The sequence below is a fragment of the Lampris incognitus genome, chromosome 10 (assembly GCF_029633865.1).
Source record: "Lampris incognitus isolate fLamInc1 chromosome 10, fLamInc1.hap2, whole genome shotgun sequence".
In the NCBI taxonomy this organism is placed as follows: domain Eukaryota; kingdom Metazoa; phylum Chordata; class Actinopteri; order Lampriformes; family Lampridae; genus Lampris; species Lampris incognitus.
In genome coordinates this window covers 3,624,599-3,650,409 of record NC_079220.1, presented here as the reverse complement: position 1 = coordinate 3,650,409, position 25,811 = coordinate 3,624,599, and the positions used below count along the sequence as shown (strand labels likewise).

At 44.4% G+C, this 25,811-nt stretch overlaps 1 protein-coding gene across 2 annotated transcripts; it reads right to left on the bottom strand.

Moving 5' to 3' along the window:
• Positions 1 to 307: 307 nt before the first annotated feature.
• On the bottom strand, positions 308 to 24,644 carry prkcsh (protein kinase C substrate 80K-H). Of its 2 annotated transcripts, none has more exons than XM_056288055.1 (18): positions 24,617 to 24,644; positions 19,290 to 19,454; positions 19,005 to 19,121; positions 18,669 to 18,764; positions 18,529 to 18,586; positions 18,040 to 18,157; positions 16,104 to 16,233; positions 11,557 to 11,641; positions 9,554 to 9,632; positions 7,347 to 7,430; positions 4,958 to 5,119; positions 4,772 to 4,862; positions 4,579 to 4,648; positions 4,279 to 4,368; positions 4,109 to 4,183; positions 3,915 to 4,014; positions 1,534 to 1,692; positions 308 to 547 (listed from the first exon to the last, which is right to left on the bottom strand). In XM_056288055.1, the coding sequence occupies exons 2-17, from the start codon at positions 19,375 to 19,377 to the stop codon at positions 1,546 to 1,548; spliced, it is 1,590 nt and encodes a 529-aa protein (XP_056144030.1). In that variant the 5' UTR covers positions 19,378 to 19,454; positions 24,617 to 24,644; the 3' UTR covers positions 308 to 547; positions 1,534 to 1,545. The 2 variants fall into 2 exon arrangements, with proteins under 2 accessions (XP_056144030.1, XP_056144031.1); XM_056288056.1 differs by lacking the exon at positions 24,617 to 24,644 and adding an exon at positions 24,397 to 24,541.
• Between the last annotated feature and the right edge of the window lie 1,167 nt (positions 24,645 to 25,811).

Sequence of the window (25,811 nt, the reverse complement as noted above, 5' to 3'; positions counted from 1 at the left end):
AAATAAAAGTTACAAATCTGAGTGAGGTGTTTTTTGTTGGGTTTTTTTGGGGGATTTCGTGCTAATAAATACGTACTTCCTCTGATTCACTTGTCTGTATGGGCGTTACACCAACTGCATAAGCTGTTTAGCAAGCACACAGGTGAACACTACAAGGCAAATTCACCGTTACTGGATATCAGAGTAGAAACTGCCTCACCAGTCTTCCATTTGTACGAAACAGGGCTCGATAGAGAGAAGAACGCTGGTTCCAGGTAGGGTTCACTGTGTCACTGGCAGCAACACAAAAACAAGTCAATCGTTTGGGATGTTAAAAAGAACTTTATTAGAAAAAAATGGAATGAAACTATGTCTGACACAATTCTATCGGAGGGGGAAAAAACCCAAAACAAAACAGCAAGCAGCGGATGTTGGATGTGTGGCGAGCCAACGATAACAACACTGTGGACTTCCTCTCCTCCAGGACTGGTTGCTGGCAGATGTCCGAGTGCTGAAGCTTGTTGTAGCAGAGATTTGAGTTGGCTGGCTGTGGTCCCATATGAACAACCTACAAGAAAGAGAACACACATTCATCTGAGAGGTGTCGTCACCTCAAGCAAAAGCGAGGTGATTAAAATGCATGTTCCATAGGATATGATGCAATTGTGGTCTTCTGTGCTGCATCAGAAACCCAACTTAGATGTTGCTAGGGACAGTATTGAGAGAACAGATGGTGGTATATCATGTCAAGTGAACCACTCCCATCACAGACCCCTGGTTGAAAAGAGCTCGTACTACTTCCATGGAGCTTCATAACCGAGTTCTGAAACCCAAAACCCAAAGCCACACCCGCTTTCAACACCGATCAGACCCCCAGATTCTCTCCCAGCGTTTTATACCCCCTAACATCGAAGCAACACCTCGGTTGTTTCATGACATGCGATATCACCATCAGTCATTGATGAAATGAAGAAAGGAGTTATAATCAAGGTAAATCTTTCCAATATCAAAAGAAAAGCTGGAAAAGAGCACAAAAGCATAAATAACAACAGCTTTTTTGGGTCTTAGTCCTTCGGAAGGACGATTCATCTTACTTAATTCCAAGAAAACTGGCTTATCAACCCCAATGAAGTCAAATGTAGTTACCATTACCTTGCTCTTCCTGCTCTGTTCTTGCTGTGTCCTGTTCTGTTTTTCTTCTACTAGGAGATTAGCTACCAGAACGGATGGTGACTTTCTTCTCAGACTCTTTTATGTTTTGGCTTCACTAAGCAAGTCTTTGCTTATATGCAGTTTTCATTATCCTTAACAAACATCATGACGAAATGTTTGAATAATAGATTCAAAACACACATTTTCTCTTCATGCTAAATTATAATGCTTGAAAAGCAGCTATTTCTTCAGCACAAATTTAAAGCCTGAGCAGATCCAAATATGACACAATGACTAACTGACAGGGTTAGTCGAGGTGAGCCTCAACTACAAAATGTTAAAACAGGCTGGTCAGTTAACATGTATGTATAAACAGTGGTAAAGAAATAAAACCAATCTTACAACTAGAGGACTCTACAGCTCCTCGTGCCCATGGAAAGTGGAGTTGAGGTTTGGAGGCTCCTGGCAAACAGCGGGGGTGATGAACTCCATCAGGTACTCACAGCGACTGGGCTCTGAGGTGGAGGTGACGACTGTCTCCTTACCACAAGTCAACTTCACCTGAAAGAGGAAAACGTCAAGATGTCACAGCTTTGTTCTACCACCAACCCTGCCACACCATCAGCTGCATGTTGTTGGTGATGCAAGTGAAAGAAATAAAAAGGATTATGAGTTCAAAAGCTTAAAAAGACCAAGAACTCTATTGTCACTGTGCCAAGCACAATGAAATTGCACTTGTGTCAAAACCCAAAATGGTGCATACATAAAAGAGATAAGAAATTTAAATATCAGCAATAAAAGTAGAGTCTAAACAACATAAGTGCAAAATATAAGCAGTATAAGGTATAAAATACAATACAGTTAATAAGAAAATACAACTTACGAGGTGCAAAAACTTCATCAGCAAAAATGCAGTAAAGGTGCGGTGGACAAATATGAAGTGGCTTACAGTGACGTGAGTAAATACTGCACGTGCCTAATGGTGGCAGCACATCAGTCTCGTTGGACTGGGGAGATGTCTGCGCTCATTAGTGCCACAGCTTTTGGAAAGCTTTTTTTCCAGTCTCTTTGTGCGTGTGAGGCTTGATCTGAAGCACCTACCTGATGGGAGGAGCTGAGACAGATGGTATCCAGGGTGTGTAATATCCTTTAAGATGTTTTTAGCCCTCCTCACACAGCAAGTGCTGTGAAGATGTTCTAGTGAAGGCAGTTCAATGCCAACAATGTCCTGTGCCGTTTCCACAACACGCCGGATGACTTTTTTGTCAGCTTTGGTGCAGCTGCTGTACCAGGCTGTCATGCAGTTTGTTAGGATGCTCTCAATGGAATATCTAGAAAGGTTGACAAGCAGTTTTGGGGGAGGTTGGCTCTCCTTAGCCACCTCAGAAAATAAAGGCGCTGTTGTGCCTTACCACTGCTAAGATGTTGTCAGCCCAGGAAAGGTCCTCTGTGATGGTGACTCCCAGGAACCTGGCGCTGGGGACTCTCTCCACAGCCTCTGTGTTGATGTGGACAGGACTGTGTATGGTCTTCTTGGCGGTCCTAAAGTCCACGATAATCTCCTTGGTCTTTTTGGTGTTTAAGACCAGGTTGTTGTTAGCATACCACGTTGTCAGGTTCTGAACCTCCTCTCTGTATGCTGCTTCATCACTGTCTGATATGAGCCCGATTACTGTTGTATCATCCGCAAACTTAACAATAGTGGAATGGAGGAGTTGGATGTGCCTTCCCAAAAAGAAACTCTTACTGTGGTGCTGCGTGGGCCAAAACGTTAGCATGTTTTGCCGGCCAAAATAAACTGGTGAAAATGAGGCACTGTCCCTGTCCTTTTCAAATTGGTGAGTGCTACCCTACATCCTTGGATGTGGGTTTTGAAACTTAACAATAGTGTTTGAGTTGTGGATGGGGTGGCTGTCATGTGTGAACAGTGCATAAAAGAGGGGGCTCAGCACACAACCCTGGGGAACACCGGTGCTCAGGATGAAGGTGGAGAATGAGTGCTTGCCCAGTCTTACAGTCTGGGGGAGGCTGATGGGGAAGTCTGGTGTCCAACTGCATATGGAGGGAGTTAGTCCTAGTTTGTGGAGTTTGTTAACCAGCTTGTTTGGTATGATGGTGTTAAACGCTGAGCTGTAATCAACAAAGAGCATCCTGACATAGGTGTTGGGTCTCTACACGTGAGAGGGGCTGTATTTAGAGCCACACAGATTGCGTCCTCAGTTGATCTGTTTGTCCTGCAGGCAAACTGGTGTTGGTCAAGATCAGCTGGGACAGTGTCTTTGATGTGGATAAGGACCAGTCGTTCAAAGCATTTTGAAATGACAGGGGTGAGTGCGACCTGCCGATAGTCATTGGGACAGGTTACCACAGGTTTTTTGGGTATGCCCAAAAAATAATTTTTCTAAAATGATTTGATTTATGATCCGCATATTTAATTTGGCAAAGGTTTTATGCCGGATACCCTTCCTGATGCAACCCTCCCCATTTATCCGGGCTTGGGACTGGCACTAAGAATGCACACATCCACCAGGCCTGGCCTGTCTAATGTGTCATTGAATGCAGAAATTGAAGGAGGTGTGTGTGTGTGTGCGCACGCGAGACCATGCAGGGGTTGCTTACTTTGTTTCAATCACTGTCACTCAACAACCACTGCTGATATCTACTAATCATATTATGGTTTAGGACAGCAGACATATTACACGTTGCACCTTTAAATACGTAAATCACATGAGGAGTGTAAACATGGCTGGTATGAAAGGGAGTTTGCGGGATCTGAGACTCACTATTGTGGATCTGTTGGGGCCCTGCCAACAGCCTGTCCCATGTTCATACTTCATCATAGAGTACACGTTGCCCTCAGGACCCGCCCATGTACCCCAGGTTCTAGAGAAAGAGGAAGCGAAGGGCAGACGGTGAATTAAGAAAAAGTAAGCAAAATAAAAACTAACCACAGACAGATACTAAATTGATTCATTACCCTAGGCTAGTCTCCGATCCCCCATACTTGGGTTTCTGGGATACTCGGTTGAACGGACAGAGCCTGTAGATGTACCTAAAGATGCAAGGGAATTAGCTTCTTATCAATGGTAATTTATACAGGTGAGGAAAGCAGAAAATGTAATTTTCAAAGGTAGGCTGTGCTCATACTCGCTGGTAGTTAGTTCATAACACTGGCTGTAGAGGTAGGCAAACTCAGCACCTGGCCCAAAATCAAAGGAAATCTCCTTCTCAAGGCTCCTGTAGATAAAAGCAAATCCAAAATTAAATCAACTTTGTTTGGCAGACAATCTATCCCTCATTAACACTTCCTTTAGTGGTCTCACATTAAAAACAGTGATAAGGGTATTAGGAGGGTAATGGCAGCAACCAGTTATTTATGTGGGTACAGCTGCTTTGGCTGTGTCAATGGTGAAGAGGTTCCCATCCATATTCATGTTTGAGACTTACTTGATCTGATCTTCCACTTCACGGAGAGCTCTCTCAGCCTCGTTGAACTCATCCCTGGCTTTTTGAGCAGCTGAATCAGAAACACTTAATTAACAACAAAGAACCATAAAACTAAATTACATCAATTCACATTATTTCCTTCCATAATCTCTCTCACACACACACACACACACACACACACACACACACACACCATCAATAAGGCTCTGTGTTTCCTCGTCATATGGCGGCATGGCTACCTCCTCATCCTCCTTCTTCTCTTGGGTACGCAATTTAGGAGGAACCTACACATCAGCATCCAGATAGATAAAGGAGGTCACTAGAACAGAACCAACCAGATTTGTCACAGCACAGGCTGGAAGACATTCAGTCAGCTCACCTTGTCATCTTCCTCATCTGGCTCCTCATCTTCCTCCTCGTCCTCCTCCTCCTCCTCTTCTGGGATATCCTCATCCAGGTACTGGTCGGAGTCATTGTCACGAACAGGCTCCCTCACCTCTTCCTGGGGTGTCTCTGCCAGTGCCGGGCTGTCTGCTGGGGCCTGATGCCCACAAAGATACAGGTCTGGGTGTTGAGGCTCTTAAACAGTGTGTGTGTGTGTGTGTGTGTGTGTGTCTGTTCGTGTGTGTTCTAACATTTTGCACCTCATTGACTACATTATGGTCCATCAAAGAGACCGACGCGAGGTACTAGCCACCAGAGTGATGATCAGTGCAGAAGACTGCTGGACTGACCACTGCCTTATCCTCTTCACCCTGCCCATCCAATTTCACTGGAAAAGAAGGGTGCAGAAAAAGCAGAGCTGCCTAAAGCTCAACCTCGAAAGGCTTACCAATACCTCCTCTCATCAACAGTTCCAGGCCATGCTCAGTACATCGATGCCCAAGCAGTATCCAGATAATATTGGAAGCCACGGGGATATGCTCAGGACTGTAATCACTGGCATCTGTAAAACCACTCTTGGACAGAAGATGAACCACCGAGACTGGTTTGATGAGAATGGCCTGGAAAACCAACGGTTAGTCAACGTCACGAGGCAAGCCTTTACTATCTGGAAGAATGACATCAACTGCCAAAATAAAAGAGCTGCCCATGCAAGAGCAAAGTCAGCCGTCCAAAGCCCGGTCAGGGAATTGAAGTGGTGGATGAAGAAGGCCCTTGAGATCCAGCACCTTGCAGATGCTGGGGATACCAGAAGCTTCTTCGATGCAACTAAAGCAATACACGGTCCCAGCCAGAGCACTACCTGGACCTTTTAACAGAAGGCACCAGGGACATTATTTTTAGTGCTCGCCAACTCCAAGAAAAAGCCCAGGAACAGAATCAACCATTGTACATGCCCCCATAGACTTAAACAAAGCTTTTGATTCCACAAACTGCCAGGCCTTCTGGCTAGTTCTGTCAAAAATAGTCTACCCTGACAAATATATCAGAATACTACGACTACTACATGATAATACGTCCTCTCAAGTACTCGGCAGTTATGGAGACGAGACAGAGTCCTTCAAGGTCCACACAGGAGTTAAACAAGGCTGTGTCATTTCCCCAACCCTGTTCTCTGTCTTCATTGCCACCATTCTCCACGTCACAGGTCCCAATCTGCCTGAGGGAATCAAAATCATGTACAGGACTGATGGGAATCTTCTGAACAGATTCAGGGCTAAAGGTAGAACCACCACCACATCCATCATAGAGCTGCAGTACACCGATGACAACGCCTTAGTGTCCCTCGTAGAAGAGGAACTACAGAGCATACTGGATGCCTTTGCAAAGGCATACAAGCAGCTTCATCTGGCCATAAATATAAAAAAGACCCATATCCTCTACCAACCCCCACCCAACAGAAATACGCTTGCTTTGCCCCCATCCATCTCTGTAGACAACACCAGACTTGAAAATGTGGAACGGTTCCCATATCTTGGCAGCCTTCTCTCGTCAAAAGCCAGCAGTGACACTGAAATACACCATCGTCTCAGTTGTGCCAGCCGGGCCTTCTCAAGATTGAGTAAAGGGGTTTTTGAAAACTGCAACCTTCAGGCCAGAACATAAATCCTGGTGTACAAAGCGGTAGTGCTGCTCAACCTACTGTATGGGTCAGAAACCTGGACCACATATAGCAGGCACCTGAAGGCACTCGAGGCATACCAACAGCAATGCATCAGAAAGATTCTTAAGATCAGCTGGGAGGATAAGCGCACCAACTTCAGCATCCTCGAGGAGGCCAACACACCGACCATAACTGCCACCATCGCACAAGATCAGCTGAGATGGACTCCGCATGTCTGACTCTCACCTTCCAAAACAAGTCCTTTACTCTGAGCTCGTGACAGGACGCCGTGCCCCAGGAGGACAAAAGAAGTGATATAAAGATAACATCAAGAGCCACATCAAAAGGTCTGGCATCAACCTCAACACCTGGGAACAAGCAGCAGAAAACAGGGAGGCCTGGAGACTGGCTGTCCATGAGGGTGCTGGTCACTACAACCATGACCTCCACTGTGCTGCTGAAAACAAGTGCAGACCCAGAAAGGAGCGAGTTACCAGAAAGGCCCAAACCACATCCTCAACCACTTCTTCACACCCTTGCCCACATTGCCCCAAAAGATGTGGCTCCAGGATCAACTTCTACGCCAACCCGAAGACCCACAAGGACCTAGAAGTAGGACAGTCAAACTTGACCCCGAGTGACTGCCAATAGTGTGTGTGTGTGTGTGTGTGTGTGTGTGTGTGTGTGTGTGTGTGTGTGTGTGTGTGTGTGTGTGTCTTACTTCTGATATGTATTTGTCTTTGATGTTGCTCCAAACAGTCTCAAAGCCCACAGTGTCCACTTTGTCTGATCCTCCCAGCAATCCCTGGATAACACAAAAGAGAACAAAACCCACTTCTTACTTTGTTCAACTCAGAGAGTCTTTAAGATGTGAGGTTTAAATAAATCTCACAGCCATTACGTGGTACATATTGAGCACAGCACTCAAAAAAGAACAGAGAAGAACCAAAACATAGTTTCAAATGGATAAACCAACATGAGAACACCAAGATATTCACTTAGAGGAAGGCTGTCAAAATTGGCCAAAAATGATGTTCGATTATTCCTTCTAAAAACACACATTGGTTTGAACCCATTCAAATACATTGTAGTGACCGGGGAAGGCAGTTGCTCTGATTGTCGGTGGAGCTGCACTGGGGGAGTGCAGGGACTCATGGGACTATTAATGTTTGCGTTGATTGTGTTATATTTCTGCGTTTTCGGGTGTTGTGTTCATGTTGGGATATGTTGTTTGGGGGTTTGACTTGGACTGGGTAGAGGACTGTTAGGGCCCTGACACACCAGGCCAACGATCGGCCCTCGGCCAATCGGTGAGCACCTGTGACTCTAGTTTCTGCGGTGTGTCCCGCACCATCAGCACCAGTCGGACCCCTGCCAGCAGCTTTTCGGCCGATTCAGCATGTTGAATCGGCGGAGCCCGTCGTTGAGAGAGATCACTCTGATTGACTGTTTAGCTTAGTGAATCAGTGCAGAACGTACATGCTAGTCGGCTGTCGACGGTGTGTTCAAACGCTACTTTTTGGCCCAGACGGCAGGCGACGCAACAGTAGGCCTTCATCGCCGCTGGTTGGTTTGGTGTGTCTGGGCTCTTACTGACTGACTGACCTTAGGACCGTGACTAAGACTGATATCACCAGTTGTGACATCATGGGGGGAGGAGACATCGTTACAGTTTTGTCTGTTCTGGCCACTTTATAAATAAAAGAGCACTCCCGGGGTCGTGCAGTGTTTGGGGCACGGGAGTTGCGATTAAAAAGAGATCTTTGCTGCTTGACTCATTCTTCCACACCGGCTCGCCACAATATTTTTGCGCATTATGTCCATAAGAAGATGTAAAAAGGAAAACATATTTGTGCAAGAGCAAAATAAAGCCAATTTAGCTTGACGGAAAGCCTAGTCTGCAACCTTTTTTTCATTCATTCATCTTCAGCCGCTTCTCCGGGGTCGGGTTGGCAGCAAGCTAAGTAGGGCACTCCAGACGTCCCTCTCCCCAGCAACGCCCTCCAGCTCCTCCTGGGGGGTCCCAAGGCGTTGCCAGGCCAGATTGGACATGTAGTCCCCTCCAGTGAGTTCTGGGTCTACCCTAGGGTCTCCTGCCAGTTGCCCGTGCCCGGTAAACTTCCTAAGGAAGGTGCCCAGGAGGCATCCTAATCAGATGCCCAAACCACCTCAACTGCCTCCTTTCGGCGCAAAGGCGCAGCGGCTCTACTCTGAGCTCCCTACGGATGTCTAAGCTCCTCACCCTATCTCTAGGGGCTGAGCCCAGACACCCTATGGTGGAAACTCATTTCAGCTGCTTGTATCCACGATCTCACCCTTTTGGTCACTACCCAAAGCTCATGACCATAGGTGAGGGTTTGACCGAAGATTGACTGGTAAATTGAGAGGTTTGCCTTCCAGCCCCCTCCTGGAGCCAGACTTGGGTAGGGAGCTCGCCGGCAAGCGCCTCGTGGCTGGGCCTTGGCCCATGGAGCCCGGTCAGGCCCAGCCTGAAAAAACAACATGGAGCCTCCACACTGTGGACCCACCACACATGGGGATGAATGAGTATTGGGGTAGGGTGCAATGCAGGCCGGGCAGCAGGCAAAGGCGGGGACCGGGTCGTGCCGACTTCCGGCATCGCAGATTGGACCCTTTTTTTGATGAAACATTAATACATCGGTCAGTACTGTGAAGTTCCTGATTTCCAAAAGGAGATATATCATGGTTTTTGAAAGCTTAAACTACTGCCACGTTGGACTGTGTTGAATCCCAGCAAAAAGATTCAGCAAAGTGCTTAACAACATATAGGACAATCAATGCTTCAATTGTGAATTTGATTCATGAGGACTTGTGCTTAATTTCATGATTTAAAAATTATGCCACAGAACAGCGAGGTTGGATACCTCAATAAAGCCAAGAGACTCAGCCATGTCAAAACACAGTTACCTGAACTTCTACTTCTGTCAAAAAACCATCTGAGTCTTGGTCCAGCTCAATGTGGGAGAGAAGCTCTGGCACTGTGACACTGGCATGGAGGAGAAACATAGCAACAAACGATCACATCAGGACTCACTACATGTCAACCTGCTAATCATCATCATCATCATCATCATCATCAAAACAAACCTAATGAGTTAAACTAGCATAAATACATATGTTCCTCTATCACGGAAATCTGAAAGTTACATTAAAAGGTAGAACGAGTAGGATCAGACAAAAATAATCCCTCTCATTCATCACTTCCAGTGTGGGTCATGGCGGCACGGACTTATGTTTGCGGCAGCCTCATCCAGTACTGTCCATGCAGTGTCTTTGTCCACGTCTGCGTCCAAGTTTGTGACTTCGTTGGATGGCTGGGAGAGCTGGCGCTGGATTGGCTGGGAGAGCTTGGTCTGCTGCGTCCTGTGGTCCCAGGGACCACGGCCCTGCTTGGAGCTGCGCCCGAAGAGGAAGCACCGAGGGCGGTCTGACAGGATGCGAAAGTGGGGCAGGCTAAGCTAACTGCTAGCCCATGCAGACCGGCAGTTCCGATAACACTGAGTGTGGTCTGGAAGCGGCCTCACCTAGGCTTGACTGTGTTTTTGGTGTCGTCGTGTGGCGTGCGGGTAGGTGTGTCGAAGGTGTCTGGCTGGGAGAGCTGGCGTTGGATCGGCCAGGATCGTCTGGTGGGCCCAGGGACCACGGCTCTGCTTGGAGCTGCGTGGTCCGATAGGACGTGGAAGAGGGGCACGCTAAGCTAACGGCTAGCCCATGCAGACTGGCAGTTCCAACAGTCATCCTGGCGTTCTCTCTCGGACGGTCAATTTTTGTATTTTTGGATGCCCTGTGATCAAGGCTCAGCGTTTTGAGTTTTTATTTTTCAAAGCCATCAAGCATGCTGAATTTCGCCACAAGAGGACACTGTTACATAACATCACACGAACAGGAACAACTTTTGGATCCGTGGAAACATAAAATCCGGGTGAAAATCAGTTTAAAAATCTGGGTATTTTTCGGTGAAAATCAGTAAAAACCGAACACGCTGAGCCTTGCCTGTGATGGACTGGTGCCTGCCCAGGGTATCTCCCCGCCTGCCGCCCAGTGACTGCTGGGATAGGCTCCAGCATCTCCACGACCCCAATTGGGATAAGCGGCTTGGATAATGGATGGATGGACGGATATGTTGGATATATGTGCTTTTGCAGTTTTTTTGTAGTTTGGGTGTGTGTTCTTGTAGTTTGGATGTGTTTTTGTCTTTGTGTTGCACTGCTGTGGCTGGGGGAAACGATATTTCATGTATGCAAGCGCATGAAAAGAAATGAGAAATAAATGTCCCTGATTCCTGACTTATGACCCACTAGACGTGTGGTGGTGTCTGTATCTGCAGAGACCCTTTCCTCTGCCTGTATTTTCCTATTTTGCTGTGCACGAGACGTTTCTGGGCATTAACCTTTGGGCAGCGGGACTCTATAAAAACATAGCAACCAGGTGCCAGATCGAGATCGTAAGCACACATGGCGGACACAGCACCGAAAAGACACAAATATAGTGAGTCAAAACACCAAGCGGACAAAGCGCGTTCCAAAACGAGAGTGAATCTGGGGTTGGCTTTCAGCCGCTGGCGAGCACTGAAGGAGAGGATGGTAATGAAGAGTGACACGGAGTTGCCCTGCACACTGGGATGTGTTCTGGCAACCGTGGTCAGGGGGTGCGTTCTTCTGGTGTCGCTGAGCTGGTGAGGAGGGGCCAACTTTGAATGTTGTGTTTACAAACCGTGACCAACAAATCCTACTTGTTCTACCTTTAAGTGATCCCAAATTGTTTATTTCCATTCTGAAAAAAGTCCTGAATGTCTCTAGCAGAAAAAACCCCACCAAAAAAAAAAAAAACGAGCCAGTCATTTCTAATGTAGACATCCTTCACTTCAGGGCTTGTTAAAGCCTCCCTTTGAAAATGCGACTGGTACTCACAAGCCATCTGCATTGTCATCAAGTTCCATGAAAGCTTCAACCATCCTGGCCTTGTCTTTCTCTGCACGCATGACGGCTTTTTGATCTGAAACCAGGAAGAAAAAAAAACACATTTTCTTTATTGTGTACAACAATATGGAATGGATGCTAAACCAATTCATATGTGTGAACCTTGTTTTTCCTCGCACCACATTATAGACATTAAAACACATGTAAACACACGGACTGGCCCTGAATGCACATGCCCCACTTTATTCTGCACTGTTCACTTCCTGCCATACCACTCCTGCATCATGTACAGACACATTTAACATACAGCACCATACAATACCATACAACTTTATTGTCAGTTTGCACTGAAATTAATTTTGCATCCTTAGGCAGTTCTGTCTTTATGCATGTTCAATAATCCAGGTGAGAAAATCAAAGCAGGTTGAATCAGTTCATCTGGACACGACGTTTATTGACAAGATACATTTCATCATCATCATCTAAGTGACCTCTTCAGTCTCAACTGACTGCAGGTGTCCCCACCCTTATAAACAATACAGTGACTGCAGGTACCCCACCCTTATAAACAATACAGTGACTGCAGGTGTCCCCACCCTTATAAACAATACAGAGACTGCAGGTGTCCCCACCCTTATAAACAATACAGTGGCCTAACGACCCAAATCAACGACCAGCCTCATATGCAAATATGGCTGTGACCATTAACTAGAGTTTCGATGGCCATGTGTACTATTCACAGAGCACTGGGGAACGTTTACAATCACAACAATGACTTCGTTTACATGATGTTAGAAAAAGAGGATTTATTGTGTTAGTCCGACTAAAACTGGACATTTAAAATACATGTAAACGTGTTAGTCGGACAGAAATCATCGTAAATCGAATTTCTGGAAGTGGGACTAACACACCTAGATAACGCGGTTGGGGATGGATTTACTCTAGCATGTACACACTTCAATCGGCTCCAAACTGGCCTACGCGTTCTGCGCATGATCCATAGTTCCCGCGGCGGTCTTTCACCCGGAAGTCAAACAGCGTAGTATCAATAGTACCAACATGGCGAGTGCTAGAGCATGAACCACACATTTCTGGACAGACGAGGAGACAAACTGTATGTTGTGTTGGCACCAGGGGTAGCGTTGATCTCATTTGTACCAACAGTCAAGCACAGAGTACGTATGAACTGTACAGCGCTGCAAAGTCGTCCATGTTTTCACTGCTCCACATGGAACCTGCTCACTAACTTTGTCGCTGTTTTTTTTAGTGTTGATAGGAGCATTTTTAATCACACCATTCAATGAGACAGTCAACATTAGACCGGTACAGCCTGGGCTCATCGCGGTCAGTCAGAAGAGATGGTAAGGTGGAATCATCAGCGTATTTTAAAAGAAACTGGTTGGGCACACAGGTGCTGCAACCTGCAGCACACAATGTGAACAACACAGGCAAGCTAATACAGCCTTGAGGTGCTCCAAAATTAGCCCTGATCAGAGAGAACACTATCATTTACCTTTACTAGCTGTATTCTGTACCAGCAAAGAAGTTTTGGATTAAACTGTAACTGGCTCGTTTAGGACAGGAGTACATCAGGCTGAATTGTATTAAATGCAGGTGAAAAGAAAAAGAAAGAAAGACAGAAAGCCACTTTATTTCTGTCATTGTGCAGTTGTTTGTTACAATGAAGTTTTTCTTCAGCATTTAACCCAAACTATAGGAGCACCGGGCAGCTGTGGTGCAGCGCCCGGGGACCAACTCCAGTTCTTTTTCCTATTGACTTGGGCAATGGTCCAGGCAGGAGTATCAACCCTAACATGCAGGTCTTTTTTTGGGGGGGGGGTCCCCCCAATTGTACTTGCCCAATTACCCCATTCTTGTGAGCCGTCCCAGTCGCTGCTCCACCCCCTCTGCCGATCTGGGGAGGGCTGCAGACTACCACATGCCTCCTCCAATACACGTGGAGTTGCCAGCCGCTTCTTTTCACCTGACAGTGAGGAGTTTCACCAGGGGGACGTAGCGCGTGGGAGGATCACGCTATTCTCCCCAGTTCCCCCTCCCTCCCTCCCCGAACAGGCGCCCGACCAATCAGAGGAGGCGCTAGTGCAGTGACCAGGACACATACCCACATCCGGCTTCCCACCCGCAGACACGGCCAAGTGTGTCTGTAGGGACGCCCGACCAAGCCGGAGGTAACACGGGGATTCGAACTGCCGAGCCCTGTGTTGGTAGGTAACGGAATTGACTGCTACGCTACCCAGACACCGCAACATGCATGTCTTTTTGAAGTCCAGAAAAAGATCTCTGGCTTATGTTTTAGGTTTGTTTCGAGGTGTTGGGAGATGAAATGCAAAAGCCTGACAACTGCATTTTCTGTGCTGTGACCTTGCTTGTAGGCAAATTGAAAAGGATCCTGTGTGATGCCTACTGCTTTGCTGAGATGTTGGATAATCTTTACCAATGATTTCCCAATAGCAGATGTAATTGCTTACTGGCTGAAAATCATTGTACTCTTTAGGACATTGTTTTTTGGAAGAGGTTTTACATCAGATCTCTTCCAAGTTAGTGGAATGAGATGAGTGTCGACGGAGAGTTGAAAGGTAAGTTGCCAGATAGGAGCCAATTCCCAGGCAAAGGATTTTAAAACAAGAGCACGACTTGAGTCAGGGCCAAGAGCTTTACTTTAGTTGGCACGGTGACGATGCACCTGACTTCATCCGCAGTAATGGCAATCGTATCTGCACTAGTGGGTGTAATGGTCTTAAGCAGATCTGCACATTTCTCAGGGTGAAAACGGGATGAGAAGCGATTTGGATCATTTGCAAACACAAGTTCATTTTCTATCACAATAGGTTTGGTGGAAGAGGACATTCCTGTCCTCCTCTTCATAGTGTCCCAGAGACTTCTGGGGGTGTTTCCTTTAAAGATCTTCCCCAGACACTGTCTGCACCTGTTTAGCTTCTCTGAGTTTTTTCTTCAAGTCCTTTTCCAACTGATGAGTTTGACAAAGTCTTTATTTTTAATGCTATTCTCCTGGTGTTGATATTCCCTTTGATGTCTTTAGCGTATGCCTTTAACGTATTTATTACAACTACATATCTCTGTATATACTGTTACATTTCCATGTCAACTGTTAAATTTTGGATTGTAATGTGTGATTTTAGTTTAAATTCAAGTTTATTTTTCTCCGGCCTGTCAACACTATGAATTTTTAGTTTATTTTTAGCTTTTAATTTCTCATGCTGGACTGTAAATACTGTCATTTTTTTTTATTTTTGAAAAAATTTCTTTCTAGTGTTTCCCCTTATCCCACCCGATTAACCCAATGGCATATGGCCGGAACTCTTGTCGAATAACTCCCCTGGCTCACGTTTCCAAAGGAAGGACATAGTCGTAACACCAGCTTCCTTCAAACTCGTGTCGGATGCTCTCGCTATTTTACACGCTGAAGCATCGCATGGATTGCATTACCTTCAGGCCGCGAAGCAGACGTAGGGAGAATGCTTTCGGTAGCTTGGCTGCAGGTGCCCGGATGGGCCAGGGGGTCACTGCAGAACGACGATCTACACTCACTATCCCTCAGGTAAGGGTGGCCTAATGAATGCCTTACCCCGTGGACGCTCTGGCCGTGACCGGTTACAGCGAGTCTAGGATATGTGGAGTGGCTGATGCGCCTGCAGCCACCACATGGTCCTTGGCATGGGATGGCCAGAGTTCAATGGCATGGAGAACCAAAATGATTGGGGACCACCCTCTGTTGCAGCCTTCTTCCGCCTTCACTGCTGTTGTGACCTGGAGACATCTTCCGCCAGTTCCGCCGTTGAGGTCTTTGTTGGATCGCGCTTCGTCTTGAACTTCCCCCTTGACCTATCCGCCTTGGGTGACCCTACCAGGAGCCAAGCTCCAGACGCCATAACTCTTGGGATCATTAGTACATGCAATCTTCTCCACCATGGCAAGGTGGAGATCCAGGATATTATATATATATATAGATATAGATATATGTAATGGTATGATTCTTTGTGAAAAAAAACAGCAGATGAGTGTGAGACACACGAAACAGGCCTGTACTGCTATGCATTAAAATCTTTTTTCCTGTATCCGTGTTGATATTCTGCTCCTCATTAGTCGAGCACTCAACACCATTGACGGTTTCAGAAAAAAACGCTATATATATATAGTATACTATATATATATTCAGTTGCTTTTGGAGTTTATGTTTCCTGCACAACCATGGCTGAAGTTTTTAGAAACAGCATCTTGACGAACTATTCTATAGCCCATTATCCTCATCCCCCTAAGTGACAAACGAGTCTCGAAACCGGATGACATATGCCACTGTCCTAACATTTTATTCTACTTTTCAAACCAGGTCTGGTTCGCTCACTAAAAAGGGGAAATGAAGGTATCCATTACCTTGGATGATAAATGGAATCTAGGACCAGCTTATAATCAGTTAAACACCACCATTGGTTTGTGAAATTCAGAACAAACAGCAGATAGAGTGACATAGTGGCTACGCATGTGGCTCCTCCATTTACCTTCCCAGGCCTTTAGATGGCGGTCTTTAGCTTCTTTTTCCGGCTCCTCTGCAGCCTCCTTCACCGTTCTCTGGGCCTCTGTCGTTTCCTCCATGCCTTTCTTACTGGCCTGAAGTTCTGACAGTTTGGTCTGAGGAGACAAATGCATATGAAGCAGAAATCTGAATAAAGCTTATCAAAATATTTGAATGTTCCAGAGTATGTTAAACTTATGAGTCTTTTTTAGTCGTAGTACAGCACGCCAAATAGTACAGCGTACAAAGACTTGACAACATGTTTAAAGCCTCCTACAGACTGTGTGATTTGGGCCGTCTCAGATGAAAGATGACTAAACGTGGCGATATCTTTGGTTGTGGCTCCAAAATGGTGGTCCTGAGTCACACTGTGAGACAGGTTCAAAGACAGTCATTATTACAGTCTTGCGACTGAAGATAAGCCGGGACAAAAGTCTGACAGTGTCAGAAACGTAGGATGACCATCTCACAATGTGACTGCTGCAACGACCTACGTCTGCTAACCAACCGATAGAAATGCAGCACGAAATGACGCACTGATCAACGCCACGCAGAATCTTTGCTGGCACTAAACACAAACAAACAGACTGTTAGCATCTGTGACCCAAATGCCATGGATTCAACAAAATGAGCTAAAACCAGCTAAAAAAATGAGCTACGGTGACAACTGAAAGGACTGGATTCCTGCTTGGCGTCACGTTGCTCTACCAGCAGTGTAGACTGATTACACGTGCTGATGCGGCACACACGCTGATGACCGTTTTTATGGACTTGCGTCGTAGCCTGCGATTCAGTAGGTGTTATGTACAGTTTACATACATCAAACTTGATGTCGTACCCAAGTTTATTAGATCCATATCACACAGTGTGGCTTGCAATAAACTTACAGGAGGCTTAAGACATCTGACTAAAGAGTTAAAGGCCGTACTTGAAGTAAGACCATACTCAAGGTTCACTTTAATTTAGATTACAATAAACCTACAGGTATGAAGAGATCTTGGAGTAATGAGCTTCTCATCCTTCTGTTTTCCCAGTGGATTACTATTTTCCGAATTCTACTAAATTTGTTTATTCTGCAGTCATAAAACAGCTCCTCTTTTAACTAGAGCACATCCCGCCCTTTTTGAACATCCACATGTCACCAAAGGACATAAATGTACAGCAAACAATAGTGGAGGGGGCCCAGTCTTAGCACAGATGCTGTCCAGCAGCGACTTCCTTTAAGCCTCCTACAGTATTCAGGATTGATATGAAAAGGATGACGGGCAAACACATTTAACTATCTACACACTTACAGGCCTAGAAGTGGAAGTCTCACACAGTTCATCAGTATCGATACTAACTGAACTCACACTTTTAAATCAAAATCTAATTAAAGACACTTTACACTTTTGGGACCAGCAAGCACTCTTGTAAACATGAAATTTAAACTAAAATTACTTCCAGATGTAACACCTACAAGCCACAGTTAACAAATGGGCGGCCTATTGTCTGTTAACAAAGAGAGAATACACAACTAGCCACCGAGAGAGCTGTTGTAACCTCACGCACCAAATGAAACGGGATCTGTATCACACACCCATGCTAAACCAACCTGGTGTCAGTTTGGATGGCCTGGCGACAATTTACTCCCCAAATCAAATTAACATATTTATTTTTAGAGCAGGTTTTTGGCAGCTGGCTGTTAGCTGGTTTGTGTACAATTTCCTTTTCCATTTATGCAGAAAAGTTTGAATGTCTCGTCCCCCCCCCCGCCAAAAAAAACCAAACAGACAATGCTGATACTGAACACGTAAATCAGAGCACTTCAACTGCACTAACACCATCTAGGAACAAAATTTTTGATTTTCTGATAAAGCGAGGGTCCGGAATGGCGGCATTCTGAACATGTATTTTCTCAAGACTTATTCTGTTGTTCACACCTGTTTCTCCTCTAGTCCTCTCTTGGCTTCATGTATCAGCTGCTGTTTGAGTAGAAAGCCTTCTCTGGCGACCTCAGCCATCTTTTGCAGGCTCTCTCTTTCCTTGCGCCCCAGTTCCCTGAGGAACACACAAGAAACAACATCCACGTTTACTGATTAACACAATGGGTTTTAAGGCCTCAATTCAGGTCATACACACACACACACACACGTTAAATTATGAAAGTAAGCAGGTAAATTTGCTTGAATTTGATTCAGATCATCTGAGCATGTACTGTACACCTTTGAAACAGCCAAACACCACATCGATGAACCTCACAACCGTTCCTCTGGTGAATGCTTTATATATGACCTGTGAGGTACACACAAGTTTATATAACCATCTCCTGTGTAATGGTAAGACCTTCTGATCTGGCTTAGACACTACAACTGTATGGCCGAGAGGGGGGGGGGTACTGCTGAGTTCATAACAAAAAGACAGTCTCTCACCTGCATGTATTTTGGCATGTGGCTCCGCTATTGTACTCATCAGTTGTGTCACAGCAGTCTGTGTAGAGAAAACAAACATTAATCCAAACCCTGTCCACACAACCAACCTAGGTAAAGGATTACAGGAAAAAGGCCCTTACCACAGATGCCGTCGTTGATGCGGGAGGAAGGAATGAATTCGGAGCGGAAACCTGAATTGGTGCAGTGGAAACTACCATTGGGACAAGCAGCTGTGCCTGCAAGCAAGTTAAAGCATTGTTCCACGTTAATTCACCACTAGCTAGCACCACCACACTTGAATGAGGAAAGAGATGACATGAAGAGTAATGCACTTAAGAATTGTTTAGAGATGGGTTTATTTCATTTAATGCACTGTGAAAAGAAAAGAAGAACAAGCCACATCAAATGTGTTTTAGCTTGATCTGGACTTGGCTGATCTCAAATGACTTTGTTGCTAAAATGTGAGGAACGCTCACCTGGCTCGTCAGAGCCATCTGTACAATCACAGTAGTCATCGTTGACCCTATCAAAGGAAATGGTGCGGGATCCATCCAAGCAGGTGAATGGCTTATTCTCTTCATAGAACTCCCTCTCTGTTGGAGGTCAGCAGAAGACACAAATCAGTACTACGGCATCTTGGGTGTTTTTGTAGAATGAGAATGACACCTCAAACTATGGCCAATTATATAGCTTATGCCAAGATGTGAATAGCAACAACCAGTTCAGCTGAAAAAATGTCTTCACTTTTGAGACATACTTACTTGACAGAGGAACACCGCGGGGCCTCTGGACCTCCACCGCTGCAGCAGCGCCGAAACAGAGAGCCAAGAGCAGATGCACACAGGGCATGGTGGTGACGAAGATGATGTCGCTTTAGACTAGGCAAGATTATGCAAACAAGCTGTGTTCAGATATGGTCCAATCACCTGTCAATGACAAGAATTTCACAGGTGAATGCAGTTTTTCACTCCATACGGCTAACACACTTTTACTACTACTGCTACTACTTTCAGCTGCTCCCGTTAGGGGGCGCCACAGCGGATCATCCGTTTCCATTTCTTCCTGTCTTCTGCATCTTCCTCTGTCACACCAGCCACCTGTATGTCTTCCCTCACCACATCCATAAACCTCCTCTTCGGCCTTCCTCTTTTCCTTTTCCCTGGTAGCTCCATATTCAGCATCCTTCTCCCAATATACCCAGCATGTCTCCTCCACACATGTCCACACCATCTCAATCTTGTCTCTCTTGCTCTGTCTCCAAACCGTCCAACTTGAGCGGTCCCTCTAAAATAATCATTCTGGCTCAATCTCCTGGCTCTCCTCAACCTGCACCCTACTCTCGCTACAGATCACAATGTCATCTGTGAACATCATCGTCTATGGAGACTCCTGCCTGATCTTGTGCATCAACTTGTCCATCACCATTGCAAACACGAAAGGGCTTAGAGCCGATCCTTGATGCAATCCCACCTCCACCTTGAAGCCATCTGTCATTCCAACTGCACATCTCACCACTGTCATACTTCCCTCGTACATATCCTGCACCACTCCTACAAACCCCAATTCCAGTGAAGTTGGGACGTTGTGTAAAACGAAAATAAAAACACAACACAATGATTTGCAAATCCTTTTCCACCTATATTCAATTGAATACACTACAAAGACAAGATATTTAATGTTCAAACTGATAAACTTTATTGGTTTTTTTTGCAAATATTCACTCATTTTGAATTTGATGCCTGCAACACGTTCCAAAAAAAGCTGGGACAGGGGCATGTTCACCACTGTGTTACACCACCTTTCTTTTTAACAACACTCATAAGCGTTTGGGAACTGAGGACACTAATTGTTGAAGCTTTGTAGGTGGAATTCTTTCCCATTCTTGCTTGATGTACGACTTCAGTTGCTCAACAGTCCGGGGTCTCCGTTGTTGTATTTTGCACTTCATAATGCGCCACACATGTTCAATGGGAGACAGGTCTGGACTGCAGGCAGGCCAGTCCAGTACCTGCACTCTTTTACTACAAAGCCCCGCTGGTGTAACACGTGCAGAATGTGGCTCGGCATTGTCTTGCTGAAATAAGCAGGAACATCCCTGAAAAAGACGTCGCTTGGATGGCAGCACATGTTGCTCCAAAACCTGTATGTACCTTTCAGCATTAATGGTGCCTTCACAGATGTGCAAGTTACCCATGATGCCATGGGCACTAACACCCCCCCATACCATCACAGATGCTGGCTTTTGAACTCTGCGCTGATAACAATCTGGACGGTCCTTTTCCTCTGTAGCCCGGAGGACACGACGTCCATGATGTCCAAAAACAATTTGAAATGTGGACTCGTCAGACCACAGCACACTTTCCCACTTTGCGTCAGTCCATCTCAGATGAGCTCGGCCCAGAGAAGCCGGCGGGCAGTGTTTCTGGGTGGTGTTGATATACGGCTTTGGCTTTGCATGGGAGAGTTTTAACTTGCACTTGTAGATGTAGCGACAAACTGTGTTAACTGACCATGGTTTTCCCAAGTGTTCCTGAGCCCACGTGGTAATATCCTTTACACAATGATGTCGGTTTTTAATGCAGTGCCGCCTGAGGGGTCAAAGGTCACGGGCATTCAGTGTTGGTTTTCGGACTTGCTGCTTACGTGCAGAGATTTCTCCAGATTCTCTGAATCTTGTGATGATATTATGGACTGGAGATGATGAAATCCCTAAATTCCTTGCAACTGTACGTTGAGAAACGTTGTTCTTAAACTGTTGGACTATTTGCTCACGCAGTTGTTCACAAAGTGGGGAACCTTGCCCCATCCTTGCTTGTGAACGACTGAGCTTTTCGGGGATGCTCCTTTTATACCCAGTCATGACACTAACCTGTTTCCAGTTAACCTGTCCACCTGTGGAATGTTCCAAACAGGTGTTTTCTGAGCATTCCTCAACTTTCCCAGTCTGTTGTTGCCCCTGTCCCAGCTTCTTTGGAATGTGTTGCAGGCATCAAATTCAAAATGAGTGAATATTTGCAAAAAACAATAAAGTTAATCAGTTTGAACATTAAATATCTTGTCTTTGTAGTGTATTCAATTGAATATAGGTCGAAAAGGATTTGCAAATCATTGTATCCTGTTTTTATTCACGTTTTACACAACTTCCCAATTTCATTGGAATTGGGGTTTGTACATACTTCTCTGCAACTGCTGACTTCCTCATACAATACCACACCTCCTCTCTCGGCACCCTGTCATATGCTTTCTCTAAATCCACAAAGACACAATGTAACTCCTTCTGGCCTTCTCTATACTTCTCCATCAACATTCTCAAACATTGCATCTGTGGTGCTCTTTCATGGCATGGAACCATACTGCTGCTTGCTAATCGTCACCTCTCCTAGCTTCTATTACGCTTTCCCACATCTTCATGCTGTGGTTGATCAACTTTATACCTCTGTAATACAGCTAACACAATATGTTATCAAAATATTTTCCGAAAGGTAAACTAGAAAACAGTTCTTTGAACTGGGCAATGTATGGACATGATATGGTTATATGGTGCTACAAGACTAAATATGATCTGGAACTTTGGTTCTTTTATCATGGTGATAAAATTTAAATGTTGCCATTTTCTGGTCTTAAAGGCTCTGTCTGCTTGGTTATCATATCCCCATTACTAATGATCACTTGTCAACATTTTCTTACATGTAAACACCGTATGAAAGCACACAGTTATCCCAAAAATATCATCAAATTACTGATAGAGGAACTCAGTTAAAAATATTGTGGTTTTTGATGTTGTCTATGTTGCCCAGCCCTACTTGTTAGCCACTGCCCAAACTAAACATTTCCTCAGTGTGCCTGTTTCAGTGTGCCTTTTGTCCTTGTAACTCAGTTACAGGGACAAAAGGCACCAAGTATGGAGTAGGTGTCACAAGTTTCTGTGTTTAATGTTCTATTCACCTTGCACACAATATAGCCAATTTTGCTTTAATAGTACTTTTTAAAAGCAAGCCATATCATACAATTATAGGGAAAAAATGTGTCAAAAGGTAAAAGGGGAATTTTCACCAAGAACTCACATATACACTACCGTTCAAAAGTTTGGGATCACCCAAACAATTTCGTGTTTTCCATGAAAAGTCACACTTATTCACCACCATATGTTTTGAAATGAATAGAAAATAGAGTCAAGACATTGACAAGGTTAGAAATAATGATTTGTATTTGAAATAAGATTTTTTTTACATCAAACTTTGCTTTCGTCAAAGAATCCTCCATTTGCAGCAATTACAGCATTGCAGACCTTTGGCATTCTAGCTGTTAATTTGTTGAGGTAATCTGGAGAAATTGCACCCCACGCTTCCAGAAGCAGCTCCCACAAGTTGGATTGGTTGGATGGGCACTTCTTTGAGCAGATTGAGTTTCTGGAGCATCACATTTGTGGGGTCAATTAAACGCTCAAAATGGCCAGAAAAAGAGAACTTTCATCTGAAACTCGACAGTCTATTCTTGTTCTTAGAAATGAAGGCTATTCCATGCGAGAAATTGCTAAGAAATTGAAGATTTCCTACACCGGTGTGTACTACTCCCTTCAGAGGACAGCACAAACAGGCTCTAACAGGTACTATTTAATGAAGATGCCAGTTGGGGACCTGTGAGGCGTCTGTTTCTCAAACTAGAGACTCTAATGTACTTATCTTCTTGCTCAGTTGTGCAACGCGGCCTCCCACTTCTTTTTCTACTCTGGTTAGAGCCTGTTTGTGCTGTCCTCTGAAGGGAGTAGTACACACCGGTGTAGGAAATCTTCAATTTCTTAGCAATTTCTCGCATGGAATAGCCTTCATTTCTAAGAACAAGAATAGACTGTCGAGTTTCAGATGAAAGTTCTCTTTTTCTGGCCATTTTGAGCGTTTAATTGACCCCACAAATGTGATGCTCCAGAAACTCAATCTGCTCAAAGAAGTGCCCATCCAACCAATCCAACTTGTGGGAGCTGCTTCTGGAAGCGTGGGGTGCAATTTCTCCAGATTACCTCAACAAATTAACAGCTAGAATGCCAAAGGTCTGCAATGCTGTAATTGCTGCAAATGGAGGATTCTTTGACGAAAGCAAAGTTTGATGTAAAAAAAATCTTATTTCAAATACAAATCATTATTTCTAACCTTGTCAATGTCTTGACTCTATTTTCTATTCATTTCACAACATATGGTGGTGAATAAGTGTGACTTTTCATGGAAAACACAAAATTGTTTGGGTGATCCCAAACTTTTGAACGGTAGTGTATATATACAAAAACAACTTGCGTTAGCTTAAATACTGACCTGGTATAAGAGGTAAGTACTATATCACATACATCAAGCAAGGTTCTCTAGGTCCCTCCCAAACCTCTCTCCTTTCTGGTTGAGTTCAACATGTACACAGACACATTGGCCCTTATGACAAACCAAAAAAGTGAACGCACAGCCATGTTGTAAGGAACTATTTTCTGTAGCCCCTGATTAAGTATCATTGACTTTATTTAGGTTGTTGTTTGTTTATCATGCTTAGATACTTAATCTTTATATTTGTTCATTTGTTTACTTGGCATATTTCATTTGATTATCTGCCTTTTTCCATTTTCACTCATAGAAATGTATATTATATATGAATGTATGTTTCACTTAACAGCTAAACGTCTGAAAATGACTGATTGTATGTTCATAACGTTTCATTAAAAAACCCAGCTAAGTACGGGTAATCGTTATATATTAAAACACATTTTTCTTAAGGCGACCATGAACCAAAGTAACTAGTCCAAGATAGCTTACCGATAAACGTGTTAGAAAACGACCCGTTGAAAGAATTTACCTTAACTAGCTAGCCACCGTTAAAGCTAAACCTTACCTCCCAAAGAATTACCCCAGCTAGCTAGCTAGTTAGCATAGCTAGTTGGCCACCGTCAAACCAAAGAAACGGTCTGACTGGTTAGCTCACGTTTGCTAACTAACGACAGCAAGAAGAGTTAAGCTGTTTTAAATCGGGAAATGTACCCTGCACATTAAATCTACCACAAATGTAGATTAAAGCGTATTTAACGCGAATAACCGAAAAAAATATTCATTACCCTTCCGTCTTCCGCTGCGGTAATGCGCATGCGTGTTGCGCCCACGCTGTTCTTTAACCTGATTGGACCACATCGTTTCCCCCCCCCCCGAAAGTCACGAGGTTACTAGAGAGCCGAGCATTCTGGGTAAGGCTTAGGATTCAGCCATCTCATGCAGAAGTTGACTTTCAAGAGATTATAAATAAATCAGATGTTTTGTCTTTCCTTCTGCCATTTTCCCCTTCGAATACAATCTTTTTACTTGACAACGTACCTGTTTCTGTATAAAACCCGTGCTCCTCTCTTCTCTAGTAGAAAACGGTCTGTACCCTCTTTAGAGAGCTATAGATCGATAGATAGATCGATCGATTTTGTTATTAGCATTAGAATCTGTTTGTAGTTATCACCATCATTAGGAGTTATTTTTGATAATGGTAATTCAGTGATCAATATTCCCTTTTAAATGATTTGATAATAAGTGGGCTCTAAAAAGGATTTGGTTTGCTACCGTTTCTTTGAAAGGCACCGTGTTGCATCCTGGGAAGTTGTGTTTTTTTAAGTTGTGCGGCAGTAAACGTGCGAGTTCTGTCAACTCACTCACCTTGTCAGACCCACAATTTGGCAACTGTCAAAAATGCAAGCGTTATTATTGCACTTAATACAAAAAAAATCTTCCTTTATTTGTAATTTTAACACACTTTACAGTACTGAACAGTGAAATAAAAGAAAAATATACTGATATATAATATTGTTTTATATATAGATGTTTGCTTATTAAATGCATTTATTCACAAAATGACACCTCAGCTCTGTCAAGAGGAAAAACCTTTCATAAAAATAATATAATAAAAAATAACTTGGACACATTTTACACATTACAGCGAGATCATTTACAAATATTACAATCATTTCATGGTGTTTTTTTCCATACTTGTTAATAATCCTTCTAACTCGTGGACAAACACATGAATTAAAGCCCAGAGAAGTACTCTCAGACAGTCTGTGGCAAAGTGACCTGATAACAGCCCCAATGTGACCCAGGTAGTCGGGACATCATGGGGCTGACATTCAGGCCATCAGGCTAGTGATAAAAGTTACTAAGAAGTAGAGGTGACGGTCATTCTAGAAATGGCCAAGTTATCAAAAGGACAACAAGAATGAGTTTTTCTTTCATGGACTCACACCCCCTTTGACTTGATACACCTATTTGGAGTAT